This window comes from Bison bison, unplaced genomic scaffold, assembly GCF_000754665.1.
Source record: "Bison bison bison isolate TAMUID 2011002044 unplaced genomic scaffold, Bison_UMD1.0 scf7180017864518, whole genome shotgun sequence".
Classification (NCBI taxonomy): Eukaryota; Metazoa; Chordata; class Mammalia; order Artiodactyla; family Bovidae; genus Bison; species Bison bison.
The window spans coordinates 13,311,190-13,334,775 of NW_011495071.1; the positions used below are offsets into that span (position 1 = coordinate 13,311,190).

General features: G+C 44.0%; 1 protein-coding gene across 1 annotated transcript in view; it reads left to right on the plus strand.

The window, feature by feature from the left end:
* The window catches only part of SERGEF (secretion regulating guanine nucleotide exchange factor), a 249,901-nt gene that overhangs the window by 15,562 nt on the left and 210,753 nt on the right, over window positions 1-23,586 (plus strand). The window contains exons 6-8 of the mRNA XM_010830521.1: window positions 3,766-3,879; window positions 8,667-8,729; window positions 13,531-13,689. Coding sequence (XP_010828823.1) covers window positions 3,766-3,879; window positions 8,667-8,729; window positions 13,531-13,689 — 336 coding nt within the window. The remainder of the gene's footprint in view (window positions 1-3,765; window positions 3,880-8,666; window positions 8,730-13,530; window positions 13,690-23,586) is intronic.

The window sequence follows — 23,586 nt, forward strand, 5'->3', positions numbered from 1 at the left end:
TCATACAGTATACAGCCATTTGGGGTTGGCATTTTTGCTCAGCTTATGATTCCATGGAGATTCATCCAAGCTGGGAGTATCAATAATTTGTTCCTTGTTATTGCTAAGTAGTATTCCATGAAAAAGTGAAAGTGAAGTTGCTCAGTCGTGTCCGACTCTTTGTGACCCCATGGACTGTACTGTACCTGCCAGGCTCCTCCATCCATGGGATTTTCCAGGCAAGATTACTAGAGTGGTTTGCCATTTCCTTCTCCAGGGGATCTTCCCAATCCATGGATCAAACCCGGGTCTCCTGCATTGCAGGCAGACTCTACTGTCTGAGCCACAGGGGGGCTTCAGTATTCCATAGTATAGCTGTATTAGTTATACTCTGTTAGTTAAACTCTATTAGCTTGCTAGGGTGGCCATAACAAAATATCACAGAGTGGGTGGCTTAAACAACAGGAGTTTATTACTGTTTTCTCACAGTTAAGGAGGCTTGGTCTCTAGCGACATTTCTCTCCCTGGCTTGCGGACGCTACCTCCTTGTTCTCTCCTCACGTGGTTTTTCCTCTGTACACGTGTGTGGAGAGACACAGAGACCTCTGGTGAATCTTTCTCTTTTTAAAAGGACACCGTTTCTTTCAGAAGCCTCACTCTTACGGCCCATTTAACTTTCATCACGTCCTATAGGCCCTATCTCCAAATACAGTTACGTTGGAGTTTAGGACTGCCGCCTCCGCTGCTGCTAAGTCGCTTCAGTTGTGTCCGACTCTGTGCGACCCCATAGATGGCAGCCCACCAGGCTCCCCCGTCCCTGGGATTCTCCAGGCAAGAACACTGGAGTGGGTTGCCATTTCCTTCTCCAATGCATGAAAGTGAAAAGTGAAAGTGAAGTTGCTCAGTCGTGTCCGACTCTAGCGACCCCATGGACTGCAGCCTACCAGGCCCCTCTGTCCATGGGATTTTCCAGGCAAGAGTACTGGAGTGGGGTGCCGTTGCCTTCTCCGGAGTTTAGAACTTCAATATATGAATTTACGGGGGATACAATTCAGTCTATAACAACCACAGTTTGTTTAACCAGTCACCCATTGAAGCACATTTGGCTATTTCCGGTTTTTAGCTATTAAGAATAAAGCTATAAACATTTGTGGACAAGTCTTTATGTGAACATAAATTTTCATTTCTCTGGGATAAATGCCCAGGAGTGTGATGACTGAGTTGTATGGTAGTGATTATACTTTTATAAGCCGATTCCCTTAGAAATTAGCAGGGCCAGCCAGAGAATTGCCTGTCATCGGTTTCCTTGCCCCTTGCCTACCAAGATTCTGTGACCGCTAGTCTCATGAGTACATTTTTGTCAAGTTACATAGAAACACAGTTACGTGTTTAATTTTAAGTCCTCTTCTTCCCCCACTTTTTTCAGTAAATATTTCTACCTGCATCTCAAAAAATAAGGACTTTTTCTGAAAACATTACCACCCCCCCAAAAAAATACCACCATCGTATCTGCAAAAAATTATCAGTAATTCTGTAATTTCATTAAGCATCCAATCAGTATTTAAATTTCCCTGATTGTTTCAAAAATGCTTTTTATGGTTTTGTTTGAATCGGGATCCAAATTAGATCTATCATTGCACTTAGTTAATATGTATTTCATGTCTCTCTCTTTCTCTTTTAAAATTTATTTATTCCTTTTTGAAAATCTTTGTTTATTTATTTTGGTTGTGCCAGGCCTCAGCTGTGGCATGCAGGATCTTCAATGAGGATCTTTAGTTGTAGCATGTGGGATCTAGTTCCCTGACCGGGGATCAAACCCGGGCCCCCTGCATTGGGAGCATGGTGTCTTAGCCATTGAACTACCAGGGAAGTCCCTATTCCTTTTAGTTTTTTATTGTGATAAAATACACATAACATAGTTTTATCATCATAATCATTTTTAATTGTACAATTGAGTGGGATTAAGTACATTCACATTATTGTGCAACTATTACCGCAGTCCATTGTGGAACTTTTTTTCATCTTGCAAAACTGAAACCCTATATCCATTAAACAGTAGATCCTCATTTCCCCTTCTCCCAGTCCCTGGCACCCACCATTCTTTCTGTCTCCGTGATTTTGACCACTCATTCAGGTACCTCATGTAAGTGGAATCATAGAGTCTCTGTCTTTTTGTGGCTTATTTCACTCAATATAATATCCTCAGAGTCTGTCCATGTTATAGCAAATGTCAGGATTTCCTTCTGTTTTAAGACCTAATGGTATTCTCCTATATGTATATACCACATTCTGCTTGTCCACTCATCTATTGATGGACTCTTGGGTTGTGTCCGTACTTTAGCTATTGTGAATAATACGGCCATGAACGTGGGTGTACAGATATCACTTTGAGATCTTGCTTTCAATTCTTTTGGATATTTACCCAGAAGTATTATTGCTGGATCATACAGGAATTCTATTTTTAGTTTTGGGGGGAATTGCCATACTGTTTTCCACAGTGGCTGTACCAATTTACGTGACCACCAGTAGTGCAGAAGGTTTCCAAATTTCTTCACATCCTTGCCAACCCTTGTTGTAGTAGCAATCCCAATGCCATCCCAATGAGTGTAAAGTGACAATTTCAGGGTAGTTTTGATTTCCTTTTGCTAATGGTTAGTAATGTTGATCATCTTTTCATGTGCTTATGGCCATTTGTGTATTTTCTTTGGAGAAAAGTCTATTCAAGTCCTTTACTCATTTTTGAATCAGGTTTTATTTTTGTTGTTGTTGAGTTTTAGGAGTTCACTGTATATTTTAAGTATTAGTCCTTTATTGGACATCTCCAGCTTCTTTATGTACCTTTTCCTTTCTGTTTTTTCTCTCACAATTTGTTGAAGAGTTGGTAAGTTTCATTTTATTTCAACACTGTGTTTTGTTCACTTTGTGCTCAGTCATCACCAGTTACATTTCACACAGCAAGCTTGTCTGTTTTCAGCCTAGAGGACCACTGGGTATAAGACACTTCTGGAGGAGCAGTATCTTAATGTTGCTGTTGGGTGATGGAGCCTAGTTACACACATCTGACTGTAGGCCAAATATATGATATTTCATCTACACATTGGTATGAGTTTCAGAACATTGGTATATGAATTAGATCCAGTGAATATGGAAACAAAAGACCATTCCACGTGTGGAAATGGTGGCTGTTAAGAAGCTATCTTGCAGTCATAAATATGTATTTATTTGACAATTAGGAATCTCAGAATTCATCTTGGTGTAGTAGAAAAGGCGCTATGTTAGGTGCAGGAGAGAGTTGAGTCCTGGTGTTTTCTCTGCTCCCTGCTCCCTGTATGACCTTGGACAAATCACATGCCCTCTTCAGGCTTCAGTTTCTCATCCAGTGAATGTGAGGCATGGACGTGGTAGGGTTCAAGGTTGTTTCCTGCTTGGTCTGGAGTCTGGGTTGTCTTTTCGGGTTAATCATGAAAAAGATATCATACCAGTAATTTGACTCTGGAGGAGTCAAATTTGACTCCAGGGGAATCAAAGGAGAACTTTCTGGAAGGAGTTTTACTATGTTGGGATTTCCACTGATGGTCTTAGATTGCCCTGAAGATTGGATTTGTGATTGGCTTGGTGGTAGTCCCTAGGACCAGCCATAGGATTGCTTGAGGCAGTAAGCTTTTTCATAATATGTATGCTAACTAAGCATGAATGGGGAATCTCTTATGGCATGAGGTTGAAAGCGCCATCTAGTCTTCATCCAGGTAAACGTTTTCTCTTTTTCTCTCCTACGCCGCTGGGAAGCTAGCGGCACTGTGTTCCAGTGGGGAACTGGTTTGGCATCATCTGGACGGCGACTGTGTCCTGGGCAGACTCTCCCACTGTTTCTGACAGCAAAGGAACCCAGCACAGTGACAGGTAAGGCCCTTATTTCTTCTGAGTCCTGTATTCATTCTTTGTCTGGAAACGGAGATACAGGCATGCACAAAATGGGTAAATGGCATTTTTCTTTTTGCTGTTTCTTGGTCTCTCTGTCTTAACTCTCTGTTGGTAGGTCTCTTAATTTTTTGGGATTTTTGTAGGCCCAGTAAAAGTACCCCTCTTTGGTGCCAGAGTTCAGAACCCATTGAAAGACAGATGCAAGTCAGGTAGGTAGAAATCAAAATGGTTAGATTGAAAGACATGAGTTAGGTGTTTGGAAATAACGGGTAGCAGTAGTGAGCCTCCAAGTTCTGAATACCAGCTTGGATTTACCCACCAGGCACAGGCGCAGCTGCAGGAAGTCCTGCTAAATTCCTGGTGCCACTGAGCACCTGGAGGAGGGGCCCTCTGCAGACAGGCACAGCCCAGAGAGAGAAGCCACGAAGACCATGCCTGCCTGCCCAGCCACTCCCCAAAGGAAAGCAGGAGCAGCTCAGGACGTAGAGAGAGGGGCCGGAAGTGTTCCCTAGGGAAGTCTCTCCATGAGCACATGAAGAGTAGATAGGGAGGGTGCTGCCTACTGGTCTGCTGGTCAGCCTTTTGTTGGGAAGTTAGCCTCTAGGACCTCCTGTCTCTCTCCCTCTACACTCTCTTCATGGGCCTTTCTCTCTCCATATGTAGTACCACGTCTCCACCTCCTCCTTCTCTTCCTCTCTGGCTATCTGACTTTGTGATCCAGTTAACTGAGGGTTGGCTCTAGGAGAAAGCTGTTAGGAAACCTCTACTCTCCTCTAGCTCAGAACAAAGGAGGGATTTTTGAGGGTGGTAGGAAGCAGGGAAAGAAGACTGAGGAGTGAGCCACAGTGGGAGTGTGCTACAAGTTGTTGGGATGCTCTGATTGCCACTTTCTCTCTCTCTTTTTAAAAAAATATTTATTTGTTTATTTGGCTGTACCTGGTCTTAGTTATAGCATGTGGAAACTTTAGTTGCAGCATGTGGGATCTAGTTCCCTGACCAGGGATTGAACCCAGGCCCCCTGCATTGGGGTGTGGAATCTTAGGCACTGGACCACCAGGGAAGTCCCTGATCTGATTTAGTCCTCAAGGCTTCCCCCTGCTGCAGGCGTAAGGTTAGCCCCCTGAAGCCCAGGGGTTGAGCTGGGGAGAGTTCTCTCAGAGAAGGAGAAGGGACCATTGGACACAGGCCAGAGAGTCTGCTTCACATTGAAAGCATTTGTAATATAAGCTCATACTTCCCAAACATTTTTCCTGCCTCACCAGGGTATTCGCTGCTCCCTGGGCATGCACTGTGTTCTCATCCCTCTGTGCTTGTGGGCAGACTATTACCTCTGTGCAGAATGCCTTTTCCTTTCTGTTCTCCGTGGAAAAATCCTGATAATTTTTCAGGTCCTAGCTCAGCTGCAACTGAAAGACTCTGCCCTCTTCTCGCCTCCGTTTGCATTTTCTTTCTCTGCAGGGACAGCACAGTGTGTTGTATTGTTATGAGCTGTTTACATGTTTTCCCAAATGCCAAAGATGATGAGCATTTTAAGGCTAGGGACTGTGTCTACTTTCTGTTTTTGTACAGATTTTGTATCTAAAAGGAATCAGTAATGTTTTTATTTGATTTGACTTAACCTGGTTGGGAATCTTCTCAGGGCACAGCTTAGATTCAGAGGTGATTTGGGGGAGTTTTCTGATGAGACAGTAGCAGAGATCTCAGCTTCCTGCCCTCAAAGTCTCTCACTTTACCTTCCCCCCATCTTTACATCATCTCCATCAGTTCTGGAGCTGGGACCCTGGGCGTCCTCTCCCCACCTGGCCACTAGGGGACCAGTGCGTCCTCTCTGATGAAAGTGGCAAGAACATCTGTTTGTCCCTTTCTCATTCTATAGGATACTTGACGGCATGAGGGGTATTTTAAGACACTGGAGAAGCTCTATACAGTCCGCAAAAACAAGAGCCGGAGTTGACTGTGGCTCAGATCATGAACTCCTTACTGCAAAATTCAGACTTAAATTGAAGAAAGTAGGGAAAACCACTAGACCATTCAAGTATAACCTAAATCAAATCCCTTACAGTTATATAGTGGAAGTGACAAATAGATTCAAGGGATTAGATCTGATAAGAGTGCCTGAAGAACCATGGACAGAGGTTCGTGACATTGTATAGGAGGCAGTGATCAAGACCACTCTCAAGAAAAAGAAATGTAAAAAGACAAAATGGTTGTCAGAGGAGGCCTTACAAATATCTGAGAAAAGAAGAGAAGCTAAAGGCAAAGGAGAAAAGGAAAACTATACCCATCTGAATGCAGAGTTCCAAAGAATAGCAAGGAGCGATAAGAAAGCCTTCCTCAGCGATCAATGCAAAGAAATAGAGGAAAGCAATAGAATGGGAAAGACTAGTGATCTCTTCAGGAAAATTAGAGATACCAAGGGAACATGTCATACAAAGATGGGTACAATCAAGGACAGAAATGGTATGGACCTAACAGAAGCAGAAGATATTAAGAAGAGGTGGCAAGAATACACAGAAGAAATATATAAAAAAGATCTTCATGACCCAGATAACCATGATGGTGTGATCACTCACCTAGAGCCAGACATCCTGGAATGTGAAGTCAAGTGGGCCTTAAGAAGCATCACTACAAACAAAGCTAGTGGAGGTGATGGAATTCCAGTTGAGCTCTTTCAAATCCTAAAAGGTGATGCTATGAAAGTGCTGCACTCAATATGCCAGCAAATCTAGGAAACTCAGCAGTAGCCATAGGACTGAAAATGGTCAGTTTCATTTCAATCCCTAAGAAAGGCAATGCCAAAGAATGTTCAAACTACTTCACAATTGCACTCATCTTACACGCTAGCAAAGTAATGCTCAAAATTCTCCAAGCCAGGCTTCAACAGTACATGAACCATGAACTTCCAGATGTTCAAGCTGGATTTAGAAAAGGTAGAGGAACCAGGGATCAAATTGCCAATATCCATTGGATCATAGAAAAAGTAAGAGAGTTCCAGAAAAACATCTACTTCTGCTTTATTGACTACTCCAAAACCTTTGACTGTGTGGATCACAATGAACTGTGGAAAATTCAAGAGATGGGAATACCAGACCACCTTACCTGCCTTCTGAGAAATCTGTATGCAGGTCAAGAAGCAACAGTTAGAACCAGACATGGAACAACAGACTGGTTCCAATTTGGGAAAGGGGTACGTACAGGCTGTATATTGTCACCCTGCTTATTTAACTTATATGCAGAGTACATCATGTCAAATGCCAGACTGGATGAAGTACAAGCTGGAATCAAGATTGCTGGAAGAAATATCAATAACCTCAGATATGCATATGACACCACTCTTATGGCAGAAAGCAAAGAGGAACTAGAGAGACTCTCAGTGAAAGTGAAAGAGGAGAGTGAAAAAGTTGGCTTAAAACTCAACATTCAGAAAACTAAGATCATGGCATCCGGTCCCATCACTTCATGGCAAATAGATGGGGAAACAGTGGAAACAGTTGGGCTCCAAAATCACTGCAGATGGTGACTGCAGCCATAAAATTAAAAGGCGCTTGCTCCATGGAAGAAAAGGTGTGACCAACCTAGATAGCATATTAAAAAGCAGAGACATTACTTTGTCAACAAAGGTCCATCTAGTCAAGCTACAATTTTTCCAGTAGTCACGTATGGATGTGAGAGTTGGACTAGGAAGAAAGTTGAGTGCCGAAGAATTGATGCTTTTGAACTGTGGTGTTGGAGAAGACTCTTGAGAGTCCCTTGGACTGCAGGAAGATCCAACCAGTCAATCCTAAAGGTAAACAGTCCTGAATATTCATTGGAAGGACTGATGCTATAGCTGAAACTCTAATACTTTGGCCACCTGATGTGAAGAACTGACTCATTTGAAAAGACCCTAATGCTGGGAAAGACTGAAGGCAGGAGGAGAAGGGGATGACAGAGGATGAGATGGTTGGATAGCATCACTGATGTGACGGACATGAGTTTGAGCAAACTCCAGGAATTAGTGATGGACAGGGAAGCCTGCAGTCCATGGGGTCACAAATAGTTGGACATGACTGAGTGACTGAACTGAACTGAGTAAATTAAACAGAAATGTCAGAAGAAAGTTACAGAATAAGACTGCATATCTGCATGCCAGACCAGGTGATCACAGCTTTGAGCAGAGTTGATTGGGATTATACCTCATCACTGAAAGCAGTGTATTTAGGGAGGAAGAGCCTGGATTTGAGATGGGAGGCAAGTTCAAATTCTAGTTCTGTCTGTGTCTTGTTAGAAGGCCTGGACTTGTGTCTCAGTGTCTGCACTTGATAGCAGCTGAATATAAGAGATGTCACTGCTTCTGGGCCCACTCCGTGGACAGAGCAAGGAAATATACAGGGACACACACTTGCGTTTATACCTACGTATAGCTACGTTTGTTTATCTTTTGTAGAAACCATGAGTTTACACTGAATTCAGTTACAATCCAGTGTCAAATGGTCGATTCTAGCCTTCCACCTTTTCATATCTGTTCCTTCCTTCTCTTTTCTAATAGTGGGAAATCTGACTCCTTTATCCTCAAAATATTTACTTATTTGTTCAGCCTCCTGGATATCACCAGTCTGTCTACCACGCCGCTCATCTTCTTGGCCAGTGCTGCTGACTCAGACCTTCATGCTTTGGCTGAGTTTCTCCCCAGGTGCTGGTGGGTCACTGCTTGTGGCCCTTCTCTACCCAATTTGTTCTGTTATAAATGTGATTTCAAAAGAATTTTTTTTTTTTTTTTTTGGTAGGCCTAGAGAATTCTCAAGCAGTATGTGTTCTTGCTGGCTCTGATCACTCAGCGTCACTGACAGGTAGGTAACATGCCGTTCAGAATGCTGGGCGTTTCTGCCTCAAGTGTTGCTGTTGGGATACAGATGGAAGAGCATAGACGATGGAGTTGGGATAATGATGCCACTGCTGATGTGATCTTAGCAAGTCACTCTACCTTCCTGAGACCATTGACTTGTCTATAAAATATTTTGGGGGTAGTTTTCAGAATTTCATATGATAATACACATTAAAACACTCATGTGAAATAGAGGCTCACTTCCCTTCCTCTGAGTTTGTTTTCTCAGCTGTACAACAGGGATAAAAATATCTTTCGGAGTAGTTGTGATTGTCAAATCATATAACCAACAGTAAATTTATGTATAACATATTCTTATTCATCTAATCTGTTTTGATGTCTAATGTAACTGTTTTAAACTTCCCTGGTGGCTCATTCAGTGAATAGTCAATGCAGGAGGCCTGAGTTTGGTCCCTGGGTCAGGAAGATCCCCTGGAGAAGGGAATGGCTGCCCACGCCAGTATTTTTGCCGGAGAATCTCATGGACAGAGAAGCCTGGCGGGCTACAGTCCATGGGGTTGCAAAGAGTCAGACATGACTGAGCGACTAAACACATATACACATATAACTATTAAAGCTTTCTAGGTTCTCTAGCTTTCTCTTCTCTAGCTGTTTAATCTCAAACTAGCATATTTTTGCTTTGCTTTGTCACTCAATCGTGTCAGACTCTTTGCAATCTTGTTTAGTCCATGGAATTCTCCAGGCCAGAATACTGGAATGGATAGCTGTTCCCTTTTGTAGGGCGTCTTCCCCACCCAGGGATTGAACCCAGGTCTCCTGCATTACAGGCAGGTTCTTTACCAGCTGAATCACCAGGGAAGCCCTGTATCTTTCTACTCCTTTATCTGTTGCCCTGTCTGTTCTCTCTGTTTATCTTCTCTATTTTATTTAACTACATGTTTCTATTTTTATCTTCCATCTTTGTATATAACCAAGGTCTCCATATACTGCTAAATCTAGTTGTGTGTATATTTTTCTAATTTATTTTATGTTTTTATATATTTCTCTAGTTGATCTCTCTATTTCCATCTCTTTAATCTGCCCTCACTCCAGTATTCTGGCCTGGAGAATTCCATGGACTGTATAGTTGCAAAGAGTTGGACACGACTGAGTGACTTTCACTTTCACTCTCTATCTAGTCTTTTTTCTCTCACACACTATGTATATCTCTCTGCCTTGGCTATGTATCCATCCATCCATCTATTTGACACACTCAGTCCATACAGTATAAACTGCTGACAGTGCAGCATTTTTTTTGGGTTGCGTTGGCTCTTTGTAGCTGCACAGGCTTTTCTCTAGTGGCAGCAAGTGGGAGCGCCTCTCTAGTTGTGGTCCGGGGGCTTCTCACTGTGATGGCTTCTCTTGTTGCAGAGCACACGCTCCAGGGTGCGTGGGCTTCACCCTAGTCGTTTACCACCCCTGGTAGTGGTGGCACGTGAGCTCAGTAGTTGCGACTCCCGGGCTCTAGAGCACAGGCTCAGTAGTTGTGGGCTTAGTTGCTCTGTGACGTGGATCTTCCCAGATCAGGGATTGAACCCATGTCTCCTGGATTGGCAGGTGGATTCTTTACCACTGAGCCACCAGGGAAGCCCCAGCATTTTCTTGAAAGTGAAAGTTATCTCTCTCAAAGTTTATCTTTTTCAAAGCCTAGATTGCCCTGACTCCTGCAGGTAGACTGGAGACTATAGCTATGAGAAATTTATGTTGGTAAGCTCTCTTGCCCAGAGTTGAATGCATTTCATTTTTTAAGCAAAGGGAAATGACTTTCATACACTGTATTTTCAATGTTTTATGTGGAAATTAAAGATGTGTACACTGTATCTGTAAATTAATGGGGGCTTGCATTCTTCAACATCAGATTTGAGGAGAACACAAGAGCTGTAATGTGAGAGTTTAAACACTTTATAAATTCTGAATTATAGATAATTTGATATTTAATGAATTAAAAGCAACTAACTAATGAAGGAAATACCTGCTTTTAGCCTCTGGTTCATATTAGGTAGATTTGTACATATGCTAAAAAGAGTGAGCTGAAATGAATGCCAGCTCTAAGGACTCTCCTGGGCATGTGGTCCCTCACCTCCCCTTTTATAGAGGGGACGAGAAGTGACTAGTTCATCCCTTGTAGTCCTCACTAGCTCTGGGAGAAGGCATTCTTTTCCAAGAATAAGAATAGAGTAATAGGTTTCAACTTTTAGTCTAACTTGAAATGGCTAGTATTATGTAAACCTAGAGGTTCTTCTAATTGCTCATTAATATCAATTTCTTCAAAAATTTTATATTACTAAAACTATTATTTCATATGCGGGTACTTTTGTTATGGTGTTTTAAAAACACAGATGTTGAATTTTTTATTGAGATGTGCTTCATATATGAAATTCACTCCTTTAAAGTGTGCAATTTAGTGATTTTTAGAGTATATGCACAAGGTAAATTGGTTCTGGATATTTTGAAAGTGACTTAAAAGGGTCAAGATTAATATCCCTCTTTCCCAGTCCAGTTCAAGCTGTGACACACCGCGTTTTGTTCGGTGCTCTCTAGACCGATCTGGAGTTGTAGCTTATGTAACTGTTTGGCATTGCAGCAGAATTTAATTTTGCCTGCTGATGCACAGTGTAATGATCTGCATGTGGAAGACAGTTTGTCTTTGCAAAAGATGGTTTAGACTTACTAAGATAAATGAAGGCTTATAACAGACACAGGCTCATTGTCAGTGGCACCTTGGTAGCTCAGCAGTCCCTTTCATGGGTGGAGACTTTGCCGAGGGGCTCCACTTCCCTCTTGTAAGGAATCCTCATACTTAACACACCCTGGTGAGGTCCAGGGAGGTTGCCTTCTCTCTAGGCATGAAATAAACCAAATTTGCCGTATAGAACTGCGGTATGTCAGTGCTGCAAGGTCACCTGGGTGACACAAAGACTCCACTGATTTATGGTCCCTCATTTTAGACTTGGGCTTCCCCGGGGGCCCCAGTGGTAAAGAACCCCCCTGCCAGTGCAGGAGATGTAAGAGACACAGGTTCGATCCCTGGGTTGGGAAAATGCCCTGGAGAAGGAAATGGCAACCCACCCCAGTGTTCTTGCCTGGAAAATTCTGTAGGCAGAGGAGCCTGGTGGGCTACCCTCCATGGGGTTGCAAAGAGTCAGACACGACTGAGGGACTGAGCACACATTTTAGACCATGAAACAGAGACCCAGAATGTGACGTGATGTGCCCAGTGTCAAAGAGTCATCCAGTAGCAGATCTGGGACTTAAACCCCAAGTCTTGGCCTCATATCCTTTAATGATACTGTTTGGCTTCTGATTGGTTTTTGAGAATAGACCAAGCTGCTCCAGGGCAAGCGATGCTATAAACCTTTATTGGGAGGTCACAGGATGCAGTGGAAGTGGAAAATCCGGCTTCTGGTCCTGCTTGATCCTTAATAAGCCTTGCAATCTTGAAAGTCACTTAATGTCTCCGAGCCTTGGTTAATTTATCTTCCAGAAGAGTGCTGTCTAGGAGAAATATAATGTGAGCTGCATTGCAAAAAGTAAAAAGAAACAGGCGAATTAATTTTAATAATTTATTTTGCTTTACCCAGTATATCCAAAATATTATTGCAACGTGTAATCAATATGAAAATTCTTAAGGAGCCATACTCTTTGTTTTTGCACTAAGTTTTCACAATACATTGTGCTTTTTTTTTTTTTTATCTTCAAAACGTCTCATTTGAACCTCACAATAATCCTGTGATATAAGCAGGAATAAGACTGACTGACATTGTGATTTAGTAGAAAGAGCAATTTCAGAGTCAAGTGACTGGTGCCTTAGCCGCCTGTGGGCACCGTGTGCTGTCCTGTGCTGTGTTACATGTGAGGGTTGGGGAAGCACTGAGAGATCATCCAAGGAGTCACAGACGGTAGATTCATAAGTCAGACTGTAGCCCATGCCCCCTTTTGTTTGACTTCCAGTTAAAGATTTGTTGAACTTGAATGCCTTCTCGACAGCCATGTGCCCTCTGGTTTGCCACAGTCGCCCGCCAGTCTCTCCTTACATCAGTTACAGTGTCCTTCTCTACCATCAGCTTTCCCCTCCGGTCTTCAGCTGGTGAAACTAAGGTTTGGAGAGGAAGTGGTTTGTCCAAGGTCAATAACTAGTTAGCAGATCCAAGAATAGAAGCCAGAGTCACTTGACTCTGAATTTGCTCTCTTTCTGTTAAATCGCAATGTCAGTCAGTCTCATTCCTGCTTATATCTCAGGATTATTGTGAGGTTCAAATGAGCTTAAGTGCTATGTGAATGTGATACGATAACTTTATATTTTCTGCTGAACAGGGCATGTGGTGAAATCATCAGATATTTATAAAGTTTAAACTTTAAATAATTTGCCTTTTAACCTGTTATTTTGAAAAGCTAATATATATTTTTTCTAACAAAAGGTAAGCATTTATTTAAAAAATGTAGAAAACGGAGAACCATATGTCTTGCACAAGGTGGATGTTGAATAAATATTTGTTGAATGAATTAATGAAAAAATAAACGCACTTTTCCTGTTCTTGACAAACTGTTAAAAACATTTGGCCTTTTTTCCTATTTATAGAATTAAAAAAAAACTTATGTATTATGCTATACCTGAATTTGGTATCTTGCTTTGCTCTATTCAATATTGTAGGGTAAGAATAATACAACTTCTTTGAACCACTTTTTTCCCCCAGACTCGGGTTATTTTCCATCATTTTGGGCTAATGTTTCTTCACCTCTTTTGTTTCCCTTCTGTTTGTTTAAAGATGCAGGAGAGCTGTATGTTTGGGGAAGCAACAAACACGGGCAACTGGCTTCCCAGGCTGCTTTCCTCCTTCTGCCCCAGAGAATAGAAGCACGTTGTTTCCAGAATGAAAAGATCGCTGCTGTCTGGAGTGGGTGGACACACCTGGTTGCTCAGACAGGTGAGAGAGTGGCAGGGAATTTGTGGTTGGAAAGAGCAGCTGGGGGACAGCTGTCTAAATAGCTATGAATGCTCGGGATTAGGTAGGTTGGTTTTCACTGATGAAAAGCTTGAAGGACTGGGAAGGGGAGGACCTGAGATCTATTAATAGTTCTGCAGTCAGTCAGATGTGTGGCTTTACTTCTCTGGATCATAGATTTGTACCCAAAAATGTGAGGCTGGTTTAGGTTAACTCCTTGTGGTTCTAAGGGTCCATGAGGTTTCGAGAGGCAACAGGCACCACCCAGAAATTTGTCCAGGTTGTTGGGAGGGTCTTTGCCTTGTCATAGCTAAAGGAGTGACTCTATTTGCATTTCCACCTGAGTCTAAATTCAAGGCATCAGAAACTTAAGTTAAATGTTCAAGATTGAGGCAGAGCATTATTTTGAGTCATAGCTGGCATGGTATTTTGGTTTGAATTTTTATTAACCCTAACAAACTGTGTACATTGATTCGAATATCTCACGTGTTCCCTCAGACCTCACTTTACCAGGCCAGGCCATCCAGGTTTTGGCATCTTTATCTTTTCTTGATTCATCTCAATTGTTTCTCATCTCTCTCTTAGGGCATTTCTTCTTTCCTAGTCTTCATATTCCTGACAGTGTTCTCAGGGTTTGTTTTTTCATGGCTGTCCTTCTTCCCAACCTTCCTACAGCTCTTGCTGACTGACACAGAGTTTCCCAGGCCGGCAGGTTGTGATTCTTAAGATCCATTATCGTGTCAAGGCCTTCTGAACTTCAGGGGTTCTCAGGAGTCCCCTTGCCTGCTCTTGGCCTGCTTGTTAGCAACATGCCGATCTGTAGACCCCCAAATACCTCATGACTTATTCCAATGCCTTCTGACTTCTGTAGGTTTTCAAGTCCGCTTCAGTTATCCTTGGTTAACACACACTACATGTTTGAACACACAAACATAGGCTTAGGAGTATTTACATCCATGATGCTTTTAATTGGTTCTTAAATTTTTTTTAAAGATTGCTTTGAAACAGAGGCCTGTATAACCAAGGTGTATTTAAACTTTCTGCATTTACTTTTTCAGAGGGTGCTCTAATGGTGTCATTCATTTGGAGGCAAATCATGACTTTCCTCACAGTAGTTCAGACTGCTTAAAGATTGGGACCATCTACAGAAATTTATCTTAAAGAGACTCTCTGAGCATAGTAGCTACTTATTTATATAATTGTTAACTGTTTCTCTTCTCCTCATGATAGTGAGTTCTGTGAGAGGAAGCCCCATATTAGTCTTGGCTCACATCTGTATCTCCACCACCTCCCAAAGAAAGTATTCATTGGCTGCATTAAACCTGCTAGTTAAAAGAGACTAAACATACTCAAATGAGGCAGGGTAGACTGTGAGGATTTCTGACCTCTTAAGAGGTCCATGATCAGAAGGCTTCAGTTTGTCTCTTTGAATTTGGTTATTGTTTATTGGGAACCTTTTGAGCAGTGGGCTAAGCTTGAAGAAACGGAGGAGACGGGCCATGCTCTGTCGGGGCTTCCCAGGTGGCACTAGTGGTAAAGAACCCGCCTGCCAATGCAGGAGACATAAGACACACAAGTTCAATCCCTGGGTCGGGAGATCCCTTGGAGAAGGCAATGGCTACTCACTCCAGTATTCTTGCCTGGAGAACCCCATGGACAAAGGAGCCCAGTGGGCTATAGTTTATGGGGTTGAAAAAGAGTTGTTCATGACTGGTCACTTGGCACGCATGTATGCCCTGTCCCTGCCATGTGTGGACAGGCTTAAGAGTACAGAGACAGAAGGTTTTACCCATCCGCCCACCATACAGATGGTGAGGATCCGTTTATGTACCATTCCTTGTGCTTGGTCCTAGTCCTGCCCTCAAGGGGCCCACTGTCAGTGGGGGAGACAGGCTGGCGTCCGATTTCAGTGCATCAGTGGAGCCAAGTCACCGTGCAGAGGGGCACAGACACTAGCAGTCGTGTGAGTCACTGGGTGTTAACAGGTAGGCGTTTCATGCTTAGTCAGTCTCCAAAGGATTGCAGTGCAGCAGGATACACTTACTACCAAGCGGTAGTGGGTTTAGTTGAGTCTGTCAGTAAGCCTGTTAGCTGGTTAGGCAGCTGACTAAAGAAAGGCATAGAGATGTTGCTGCTTAGATTCTGGCTTTGCACCGTTGGAACTCATTCTGATCTCCACGTCTGGGCCAACAGCACGGCCCTCGGGGTGGGAGGTTGGAACCCATGTCCCTGACACTGCCTGAGTCATCCCAGCTTCTCTGTGGGGCTCAGCTTCAGGTTTCTACCTCCCCTTGAAAGCATGGTCTTTGGGTAAAGTTTCAGCTGTTTAATTAACTTGTTGATTCGGATCTCTTGTTTGTGCGCTTTGTCCCTTTCCCCTTTCTCCCGAGTGCAGAGTGGTTGGAAGCTGGGCTGTTGGAGTGGCCTGGTTGCCGCACTGAGTTTTGGGTGGATGAGAGTCCCCTGCTGTTTGATTCACCAGTTTTATCCTCCTCCCCAGCAGCCGTGGACCCCTTTGCCCTGGCACGGTGTCATTGAAAAGAAACAGCCAGGGCCTCCAGTTTAATCAGACCCAGCTGCTCATGTTAACGGGAACAAGATTTGCTTACAGGATCAGAAGCAACTCATTATTGGAACAAGGAGTTATTTGATTCGAGTTGTTTTCACAAGCTCCAGAGGAGAATGGTTCCTGGGACCTACCTGCAGCCACAGCAGCACAGAAAGCTGCCTCCTGTCTCATTCTGTGAGGCATTAGGGTGTGATATTGATTAAAAACAGCTTATGGGCCGTGACCATGGATCTGCCCAGTAAGGCGGGCTGGATTGGGTTAGGATGAGAGCGGGGAAGTACACAGTGCTCTCTCCTTACTGGTGTGAGTACTTACTGGTGTGATAGTCCCTACACCAGTGACTCCCAGCCACAGGCCACTTTGTACCTTGGGGGATGTTTGCAAGGTTTCAGAATGTGTCTGGTTATCACGTCTGGGATTGGGGTGCTACTGGCCTCTACTTGGTACAGGCCAGGGATGCTGCTAAATGTCCTACAACGCAGAGGCAGCCCCACAACACAGACACCCAGCCCCAGGTGTTGGTGGTGCCACCGTCAAGGAACGCTGCCCAAGACGGCCACCCCCAGCGGAAGGTGCTGAGCGAGGGCAGGTCACACGGTACCAGGACAACTTTTAGTTCATGCATATGGTACTCTGGGATGCAGTCTCTGCCCTCCCCCATCAGGAGTCTGGTGCCTGCCTGCAGTGCTTGCGATGGAAAAATACTTTTCTCCGTTAGTCAGAAGCACTTGGAAAGAGTCCAGGAGAACCTGTTCTAATCTGGGAAAGTTGGCAAGGTACCTGTGTCTCAGGCTGGTGGAGCTGCATTCTAGAAACCTTTCCCAAGCTGCTTAATGTCCCTGATCATTGTTCTCGGGAACTTCATGGGACTCCTGGGTGACTTTATCCGGGCTCGGTGACCTGCAGCTGTCTCCTCTGAGATTCATGATTTCCTGGCCTGAAGTGCTTCCTGTGAGGACTGGATGGCAGCTCTGGGTGCCTTCTTAGTTGGTGACCTTAATGAAGTCACTTCACCTGTCTAGGCTCAGTTTCCTCATTTCTCAAGTCAGGATGTTAAAACCTACCTCCCTTCTGTAAGCAGCTGTGTAGGGTTCAAATGGGTGTATCTGTTGAATGGTGCTGCTCTGTGTGCTGTGCTTAGCGGCTCAGTTGTGTCCAACTCTTTGCAACCCCATGGGCAGTAGCCTGCCAGGCTCCTCTGTCCAAGTAATTCTCCAGGCAAGAATACTAGAGTAGGTTGCCATGCTCTCCTCCAGGGGATCTTTACAAACCAGGGATCGAACCCAGGTCTCCCACGTTGCAGGCAGATTCTTTAGTCTGAGTCACCAGGGAAGCCCAAGAATGCTGGAGTGGGTAGCCTAATCCTTCTTCAGGGGATCTTCCCGACCCAGGAATCAAAGCAGGGTCTCCTGCATTGCAGATGGATTCTTTACCAGCTGAGCTACCAGAGCAGCCCATGAATGATCCTAACTAATTGTAAAATGCTGCATATACCTAAGTGGGGGTGGCTGTGGTTAGGGTGTGTGAGTATAATATTAAGGAATTAGCACGTGCTTTTAGAAAGGCTTCTATTTCAGCAGAGTCTGTGCAACGCTGGAGACAGGGCTCATGAACTGGCTACGGATGCCTTGCTTGAGCTCCAGCTCTGACAGGCAGTTTTCTGAGGGTTTTCACTTACATGCAGCAGGCATGTAGCTCTCTGATATAATCAATATAGGATTGTCATGGCCTTACAGGTAGGTTTCCCTGTTAAAAATCTCTGATCACACTCTTCTTCCTTCACCCCAATTTGTAACTGTATACATCCATTTGCATTCTTTTTAAAAAAGTATTATCATTTGGCTGTGCTGGGTCTTCACTGCTGTGTGTGGGTTTTCTCTAGTTGTGGTGAGCGGGGGCTACTCTCTAGTTTCGGTGCGTGGAGTCTCGTTGTAGTAGCTTCTCTTGTGGCTCCCAGGCTCTAGAGCGCAGGCTCAGTAGTCATGGCGCATGGGCTTAGTTGCCCTGTGGCATATGGGATCTCCCTGGACCAAGGATTGAACCCGTGTCCCCTGCATTGGCAGGCAGATTCTTAACCATTGGACCAGCAGGGGAGTCTCATTTGCATTCTTACTTGTTTAACATCTAGGCTATAAATTCCATGAGAGCAGTGTTTGTTCACAGCTGCATCCCCAGCACCTGGCGCAGGCCTGGGCACGTGGGAAAAGATAAGTAACTAACTGCTGAATGAATGAACAAATGGTGAGGTAGAGAGAAGCCTGGCTTTGGAGTCAGACAGGCCGAGCTGTGACTCTCAGCTCTGCCAGCTTCTGACTGTGTGGTGGCAGCTCCACCTCTCCCCGTCACCAACCCCCCACCCCCATAGTTCAGGCCTTGTCACCTCTTGTGGGGTCCCACAGCGGCTCCTGCTGGTGACCTCATCTTCCCACATTCATGCAGTCCCTCTCACCCACTCTGTTCCCCATCTCTCAGTTGGAAGATCTTTTCAAGCCCATGTGTCAAGTTCCAGTGTCTTCCCATTGCTCTTAGGATAAAGACAAGTCCTTAGTGGCTACCAGGCCCTGCACGGTCTGCGCTCTGCCTGCCTTTCCAGCCCTGTTTCTGACTATGCAAACCCTTGATCTCTAGCTGACCTCTCCTCTGGCCTGGGTACCTGGAATGCATCCTGTATTTCCCATCATAGTGCTTTTGCTACTGATGTTCCTTCTATTTGTCACACTTATCCCTGCTCTCCTTCTTCATTTTGACTTAGTTAAATCCATTTCCCCCACCCCCTGGATGTCAACTTAATCATCACGTCCTCAGGGAGGCCTTCCCTTGACATCCCTGACTCATCACTTTTCCCTTTTATCTCTTCTCAAGCACTACAACCTCTCTTTTGTGCTATTTTCTATAGGATTCTTTAACTCATTTCCATCCCACTAGATTTTAAACTCCATCTGGACAGGAGCCACATTTGTTTTGCTCAGCACTGTGTCCGCTGTGCTTAGCAAAGTACTTGGCACATCTGGGGTAGGTACTCAGTCCATGCTGGACAAATGAATAAGCCTAATTTCTCTGAGCTTATTTCCTCATTAGGAAAGCAGGGAAATTTTGCTGACCTTGGATGAGGATTAAATAAGATGGTGTATCAAAGCTTCCAGCATCCAGCAAAGGACTGGGCTTATGTCGGTTCAGTATACCTTAGCTTCCTCTGTCCTTTGAAACTGGAGCGATCAGGAGGTCAAATGCCCCGTATCTTCTCTTTCCGGCAGAGGTCTCTGTGGGGCTGGATCTGAATGTCTCTGGATCGGTAACAGGTTGACTCAGGACTCTCCTGGTGAGTGCAGAAAGATCAGTGCTTAAAGATGCTAAGTGCTGGTTGCTGGTGATTTATTAGAATTTCATGGAGAATGATTTACATGAGATCTAAACCTTAATAAAGGGTTGGTCAGAATGTTTAGAGCCCAGTTGCCTTGGGGATGCTGGAAGTGTTCCCTGGGCCATGCAGTATCCCAAAACAGCCTTGTGGTCTCACGCAGGCTATGGACTGAAAAAGTGAGCCCCAACACAGAGTTCTTGACATTCTTCACTCTCTTCAATGTCACCTTAAAAGGTCCTGAAGTCTTATCTTTTCAAGAATCAGAAATGGAAAGAGAAACTTCCTCACTTGGGAAATGAGAAAACTGAAACAGAGAGGCAAGAAAGTGCATTTATGGCAGCATCGAGGCTGGAAATTCAATTCTACTTTTCAGTAATTTTTTCCCCTCCTCCCTTATCTTCCTGGTTCTTGGTTATATCCTTTTAGTTGAGATATTTTTTATTCTTTCATTTCTTCAAAGTGGGGAACTGCATGGCACGTGCGGAAGGGACCAGATCTTAGCCATTCTCCTTTCTTCAAGAGTCACAGATAGAGAAATGTTTTATTGCATTTGATGTCTAAGCATTAGTGAAATCCAAGCACAGTCATTGATTCACACTAAACTGAGTTTATAAGTATACTTAAAGCTGATTTTTCTGTTTGGGGGCCAGGATCCCTCCAGAATAGGGTGATAGTGTATATTACTCTGTCTTCTTTGGGACCTGATATCATGAAACCCCAACCGAGCTCAGGAGGTTCTGACCTTATGGGCTCTGTATAAAGCAGGGGTGTTGGAATTCTTGATGTTTGTGCTTTAGAACTTTGAAAACCCAAACGTTGAAAGTCAAACTGACAAAGGACTCTTTGAAGTGGATAGTTTTTGCTTCTTGTTTAAACCACAGTTTTTTATCCTAGAATCCTTAGCATGTCAGGAATGGATGAGAACTTAGCTCTCATCTGCTCTGACTCTCTCAGCTTGCCTGCTGCCAAGTCGCTTCAGTCGTGTCGGACTCTGCGACCCCATGGACTGCAGCCTACCAGGCTTCTCCGTCCATGGGATTCTCCAGGCAAGAACGCTGGAGTGAGTTGCCATTTCCTTCTCCAGACTCTAGATGGCAAAACTGAAGCCTGAAGAGTTGGAAGCACAGGGAGTGAGGGTAGGAGGAAAAGCGGAACTGGGGCCTCATGGCCTGGGTCTAGTGCTCTTTACACCTTGTCACTTTCTCTGCAGAGATGAGGAGGAAATGTACGTGATTTAACTACACACACCCAGCGACCTAAACCAGGAATAATAGTTCCTTCTGTAGATGAAGTTCAGCCTCAAGAAAACACCAGTTCTTACCTGAAATGTGTAGCCAGAGGTTCCTTTAATGGATTTGCACGTGGAGTAGAAACTGGGAACTGGTGCTCCGGGAGCACAGGTCTGGAGGCCATCCCAGGACTCAGAGAAGCAACTCCTTTCCCATAACTCCTATAGCATATTATTACCTTATAATAAGATAACGGTGGTCCTAGCTCTCGCCAACCACTTTTATCACTGTCAAATGCTTTCACCTCCATTTTCTCATAGGAAGGTGTGAAGATGGGTGTTATTATCCGTGCTTTCCAGACAGGTCCCTACTCAGTTAACTGTACTGCCCTGGTCACGTAGTTGGACATAGTTAAAACTTGAACCTGGTCTTTTGTCCCCAAACCTGCTACTCTGACTCCAGGAAGCACATATCTCAGAATGCTCTAACCCATGAACCAAATTTCTTTTACTCTTCAAAGAAGCATCTTTTCCCAATGTTTGCCCATGACTCTGGCAAGCAGCAAGGAAGAAAATTCCTAGTTATCCTTAATCCTTCAGCAGGTGTTAGTGGAATGCTTGTATGTTAGTCACTCAGTCGTGTCCGACCCTTTGCAACCTCATGAACTGTAGCCCACCAGGCTCCTCTGTCCATTGAATTCTCCAGGCAAGAACATTGGAGTGGGTTGCCATTCCCCTCTCCAAATGGAATGCTTACCTAGATGAAATTAGACTATGCTATAGACTACAAGGAAACATAAAATTTGGAACTACCTTCAGGAATTTTATAGTTGAAATATTTAGTAGAAAAATTATAAAATATGGCAAAGAGCCAGAGGAGTGGCCCAGACACTGAAGGTTCTAGGGTTTCAGGGGAAAGGGAGGTCAGTGTGGTCACAGAAGGGTGTGAAATCCTTTGGGAAGGTCTCATTTTAATGTGTAGAGGGTTTGGGACTTGGTTCTGTTGCTTTCTCTTTGTCCTCTGGTAAGACACAGAACTATCTGGTCCCCTTCTTCCCATCTGAGCAATAGCAGGTTATGGACAGGATATCCAAAGGCCATCCCAGCTCTGAAATTCCATATATTAAAAAAAATAAAACTGACCTAAGGAAATTATCATGGATACATTGGAAGATTAAGTGTAATGCCATTCATTGCAGCCTGATTTATAATGACAAAAACAAATGCCTGGAAACAAATGAAATTGTAGGGGGTTTGGTTAAATAAATTATGGTACAAACATATGTTGGAATATATACCCACTATATAGAATGTTTTAGAAGGATATTTGGAGAAGGCAATGGCACCCCACTCCAGTACTCTTGCCTGGAAAATCCCATGGACAGAGGAGCCTGGGAGGCTGCAGTCCATGGGGTCGCTAAGAGTCGGACACGACTGAGCAACTTCACTTTCACTTTTCACTTTCATGCATTGGAGAAGGAAATGGCAACCCACTCCAGTGTTCTTGCCTGAGAATCCCAGGGACGGGGGAGCCTGGTGGTCTGCCGTCTATGGGGTCGCACAGAGTCGGACACGACTGAAGCGACTTAGCAGCAGTAGCAGCAGAAGGATATTTAATAACAGAAGAATATGCTCATGATATGGTAAGTAAAAAGGGTAGATTGCAAGGTTACTGTACTACAACTTCTATTTTTTTTTTTTTCAAAAAGAATGTTTGTATGGGTGAATTTTCTTTTGTATTTTCTATGCTGAATATGTAATTTTCAGCCTGATTATATCCCCCATAAATGTCAGTGAATAAACTTTCTTGTCCCTCAGTGCAGGGAACTGGCCCCTTTGCTGGTGTATTCTTGTGTGTATATGCCCTTGACATCACTTCCATGGGCCTCGTTTGGGAGGTCGCATGGAAAAGAGGCAGGAGACTGTAGAAGGAGGCAGGAAAGCACAGGTCTATTTTTGGCTCAGTCATGAGTCAGCTTTGTAGCCTGAGGAAACTTTGTGACCTTTCTGCACATCCCTGAGCCTTGGTTTCCTCATCTGAAGAAGGGAATTGGAGGTCACAAACAGTCCTTTGAGCTCCAGATACACTCATTCCTAAAAGTGGAGAATTTCTTCACTGTCATGGAACCAGCTGAGAGCTGATTCAGCTGAGAGCTTAACCAGCTGATTCCTTGAGCCTGGGTCCTTTCTTTCTCTTTCATTCCTCTGTACCTGGATTTAGCTGGCTAGCTGTAAGATCTCTCCCGTTCAGACTTGGGGATGAGACTGAATCGGGTTGAGCGATAGGGCCGAGACCAGAGGGTGTAATGACAGTGTTACACCACTAGAGGGAAGCATTGTTTGACTACTTGCCCTATCTGCTCTGCAGGTGAAGAGTGGCCTTGATTTGCCTCAATTTGATTTCAGATTCTAGAATTTTAGATTGAAGAGGACTTTGAAGACCATCCAGCAGAACTCAGTTATGCATATGTGAGATAATAGAGGCCAGAAAAGGCAAGGGACCTACTTTAAGTCACGTAGGTTTTTTTTTTTTTTTTTTTCTGGGTCTTTATTATAGAGTTTAGAAGAAGGCTATAGACAGAGCTAAGAATGTGATCAGTTGCACGTGCAGAAGGTGGACCATTTCTTCTAATTGTGCAGGAATCCGAGGGATCTGCTTGTGTACACATTCACCCAGCTCTTCTGGCCAGGTGCCAAGAGGCCTGGAGGTACAGAAGAAAA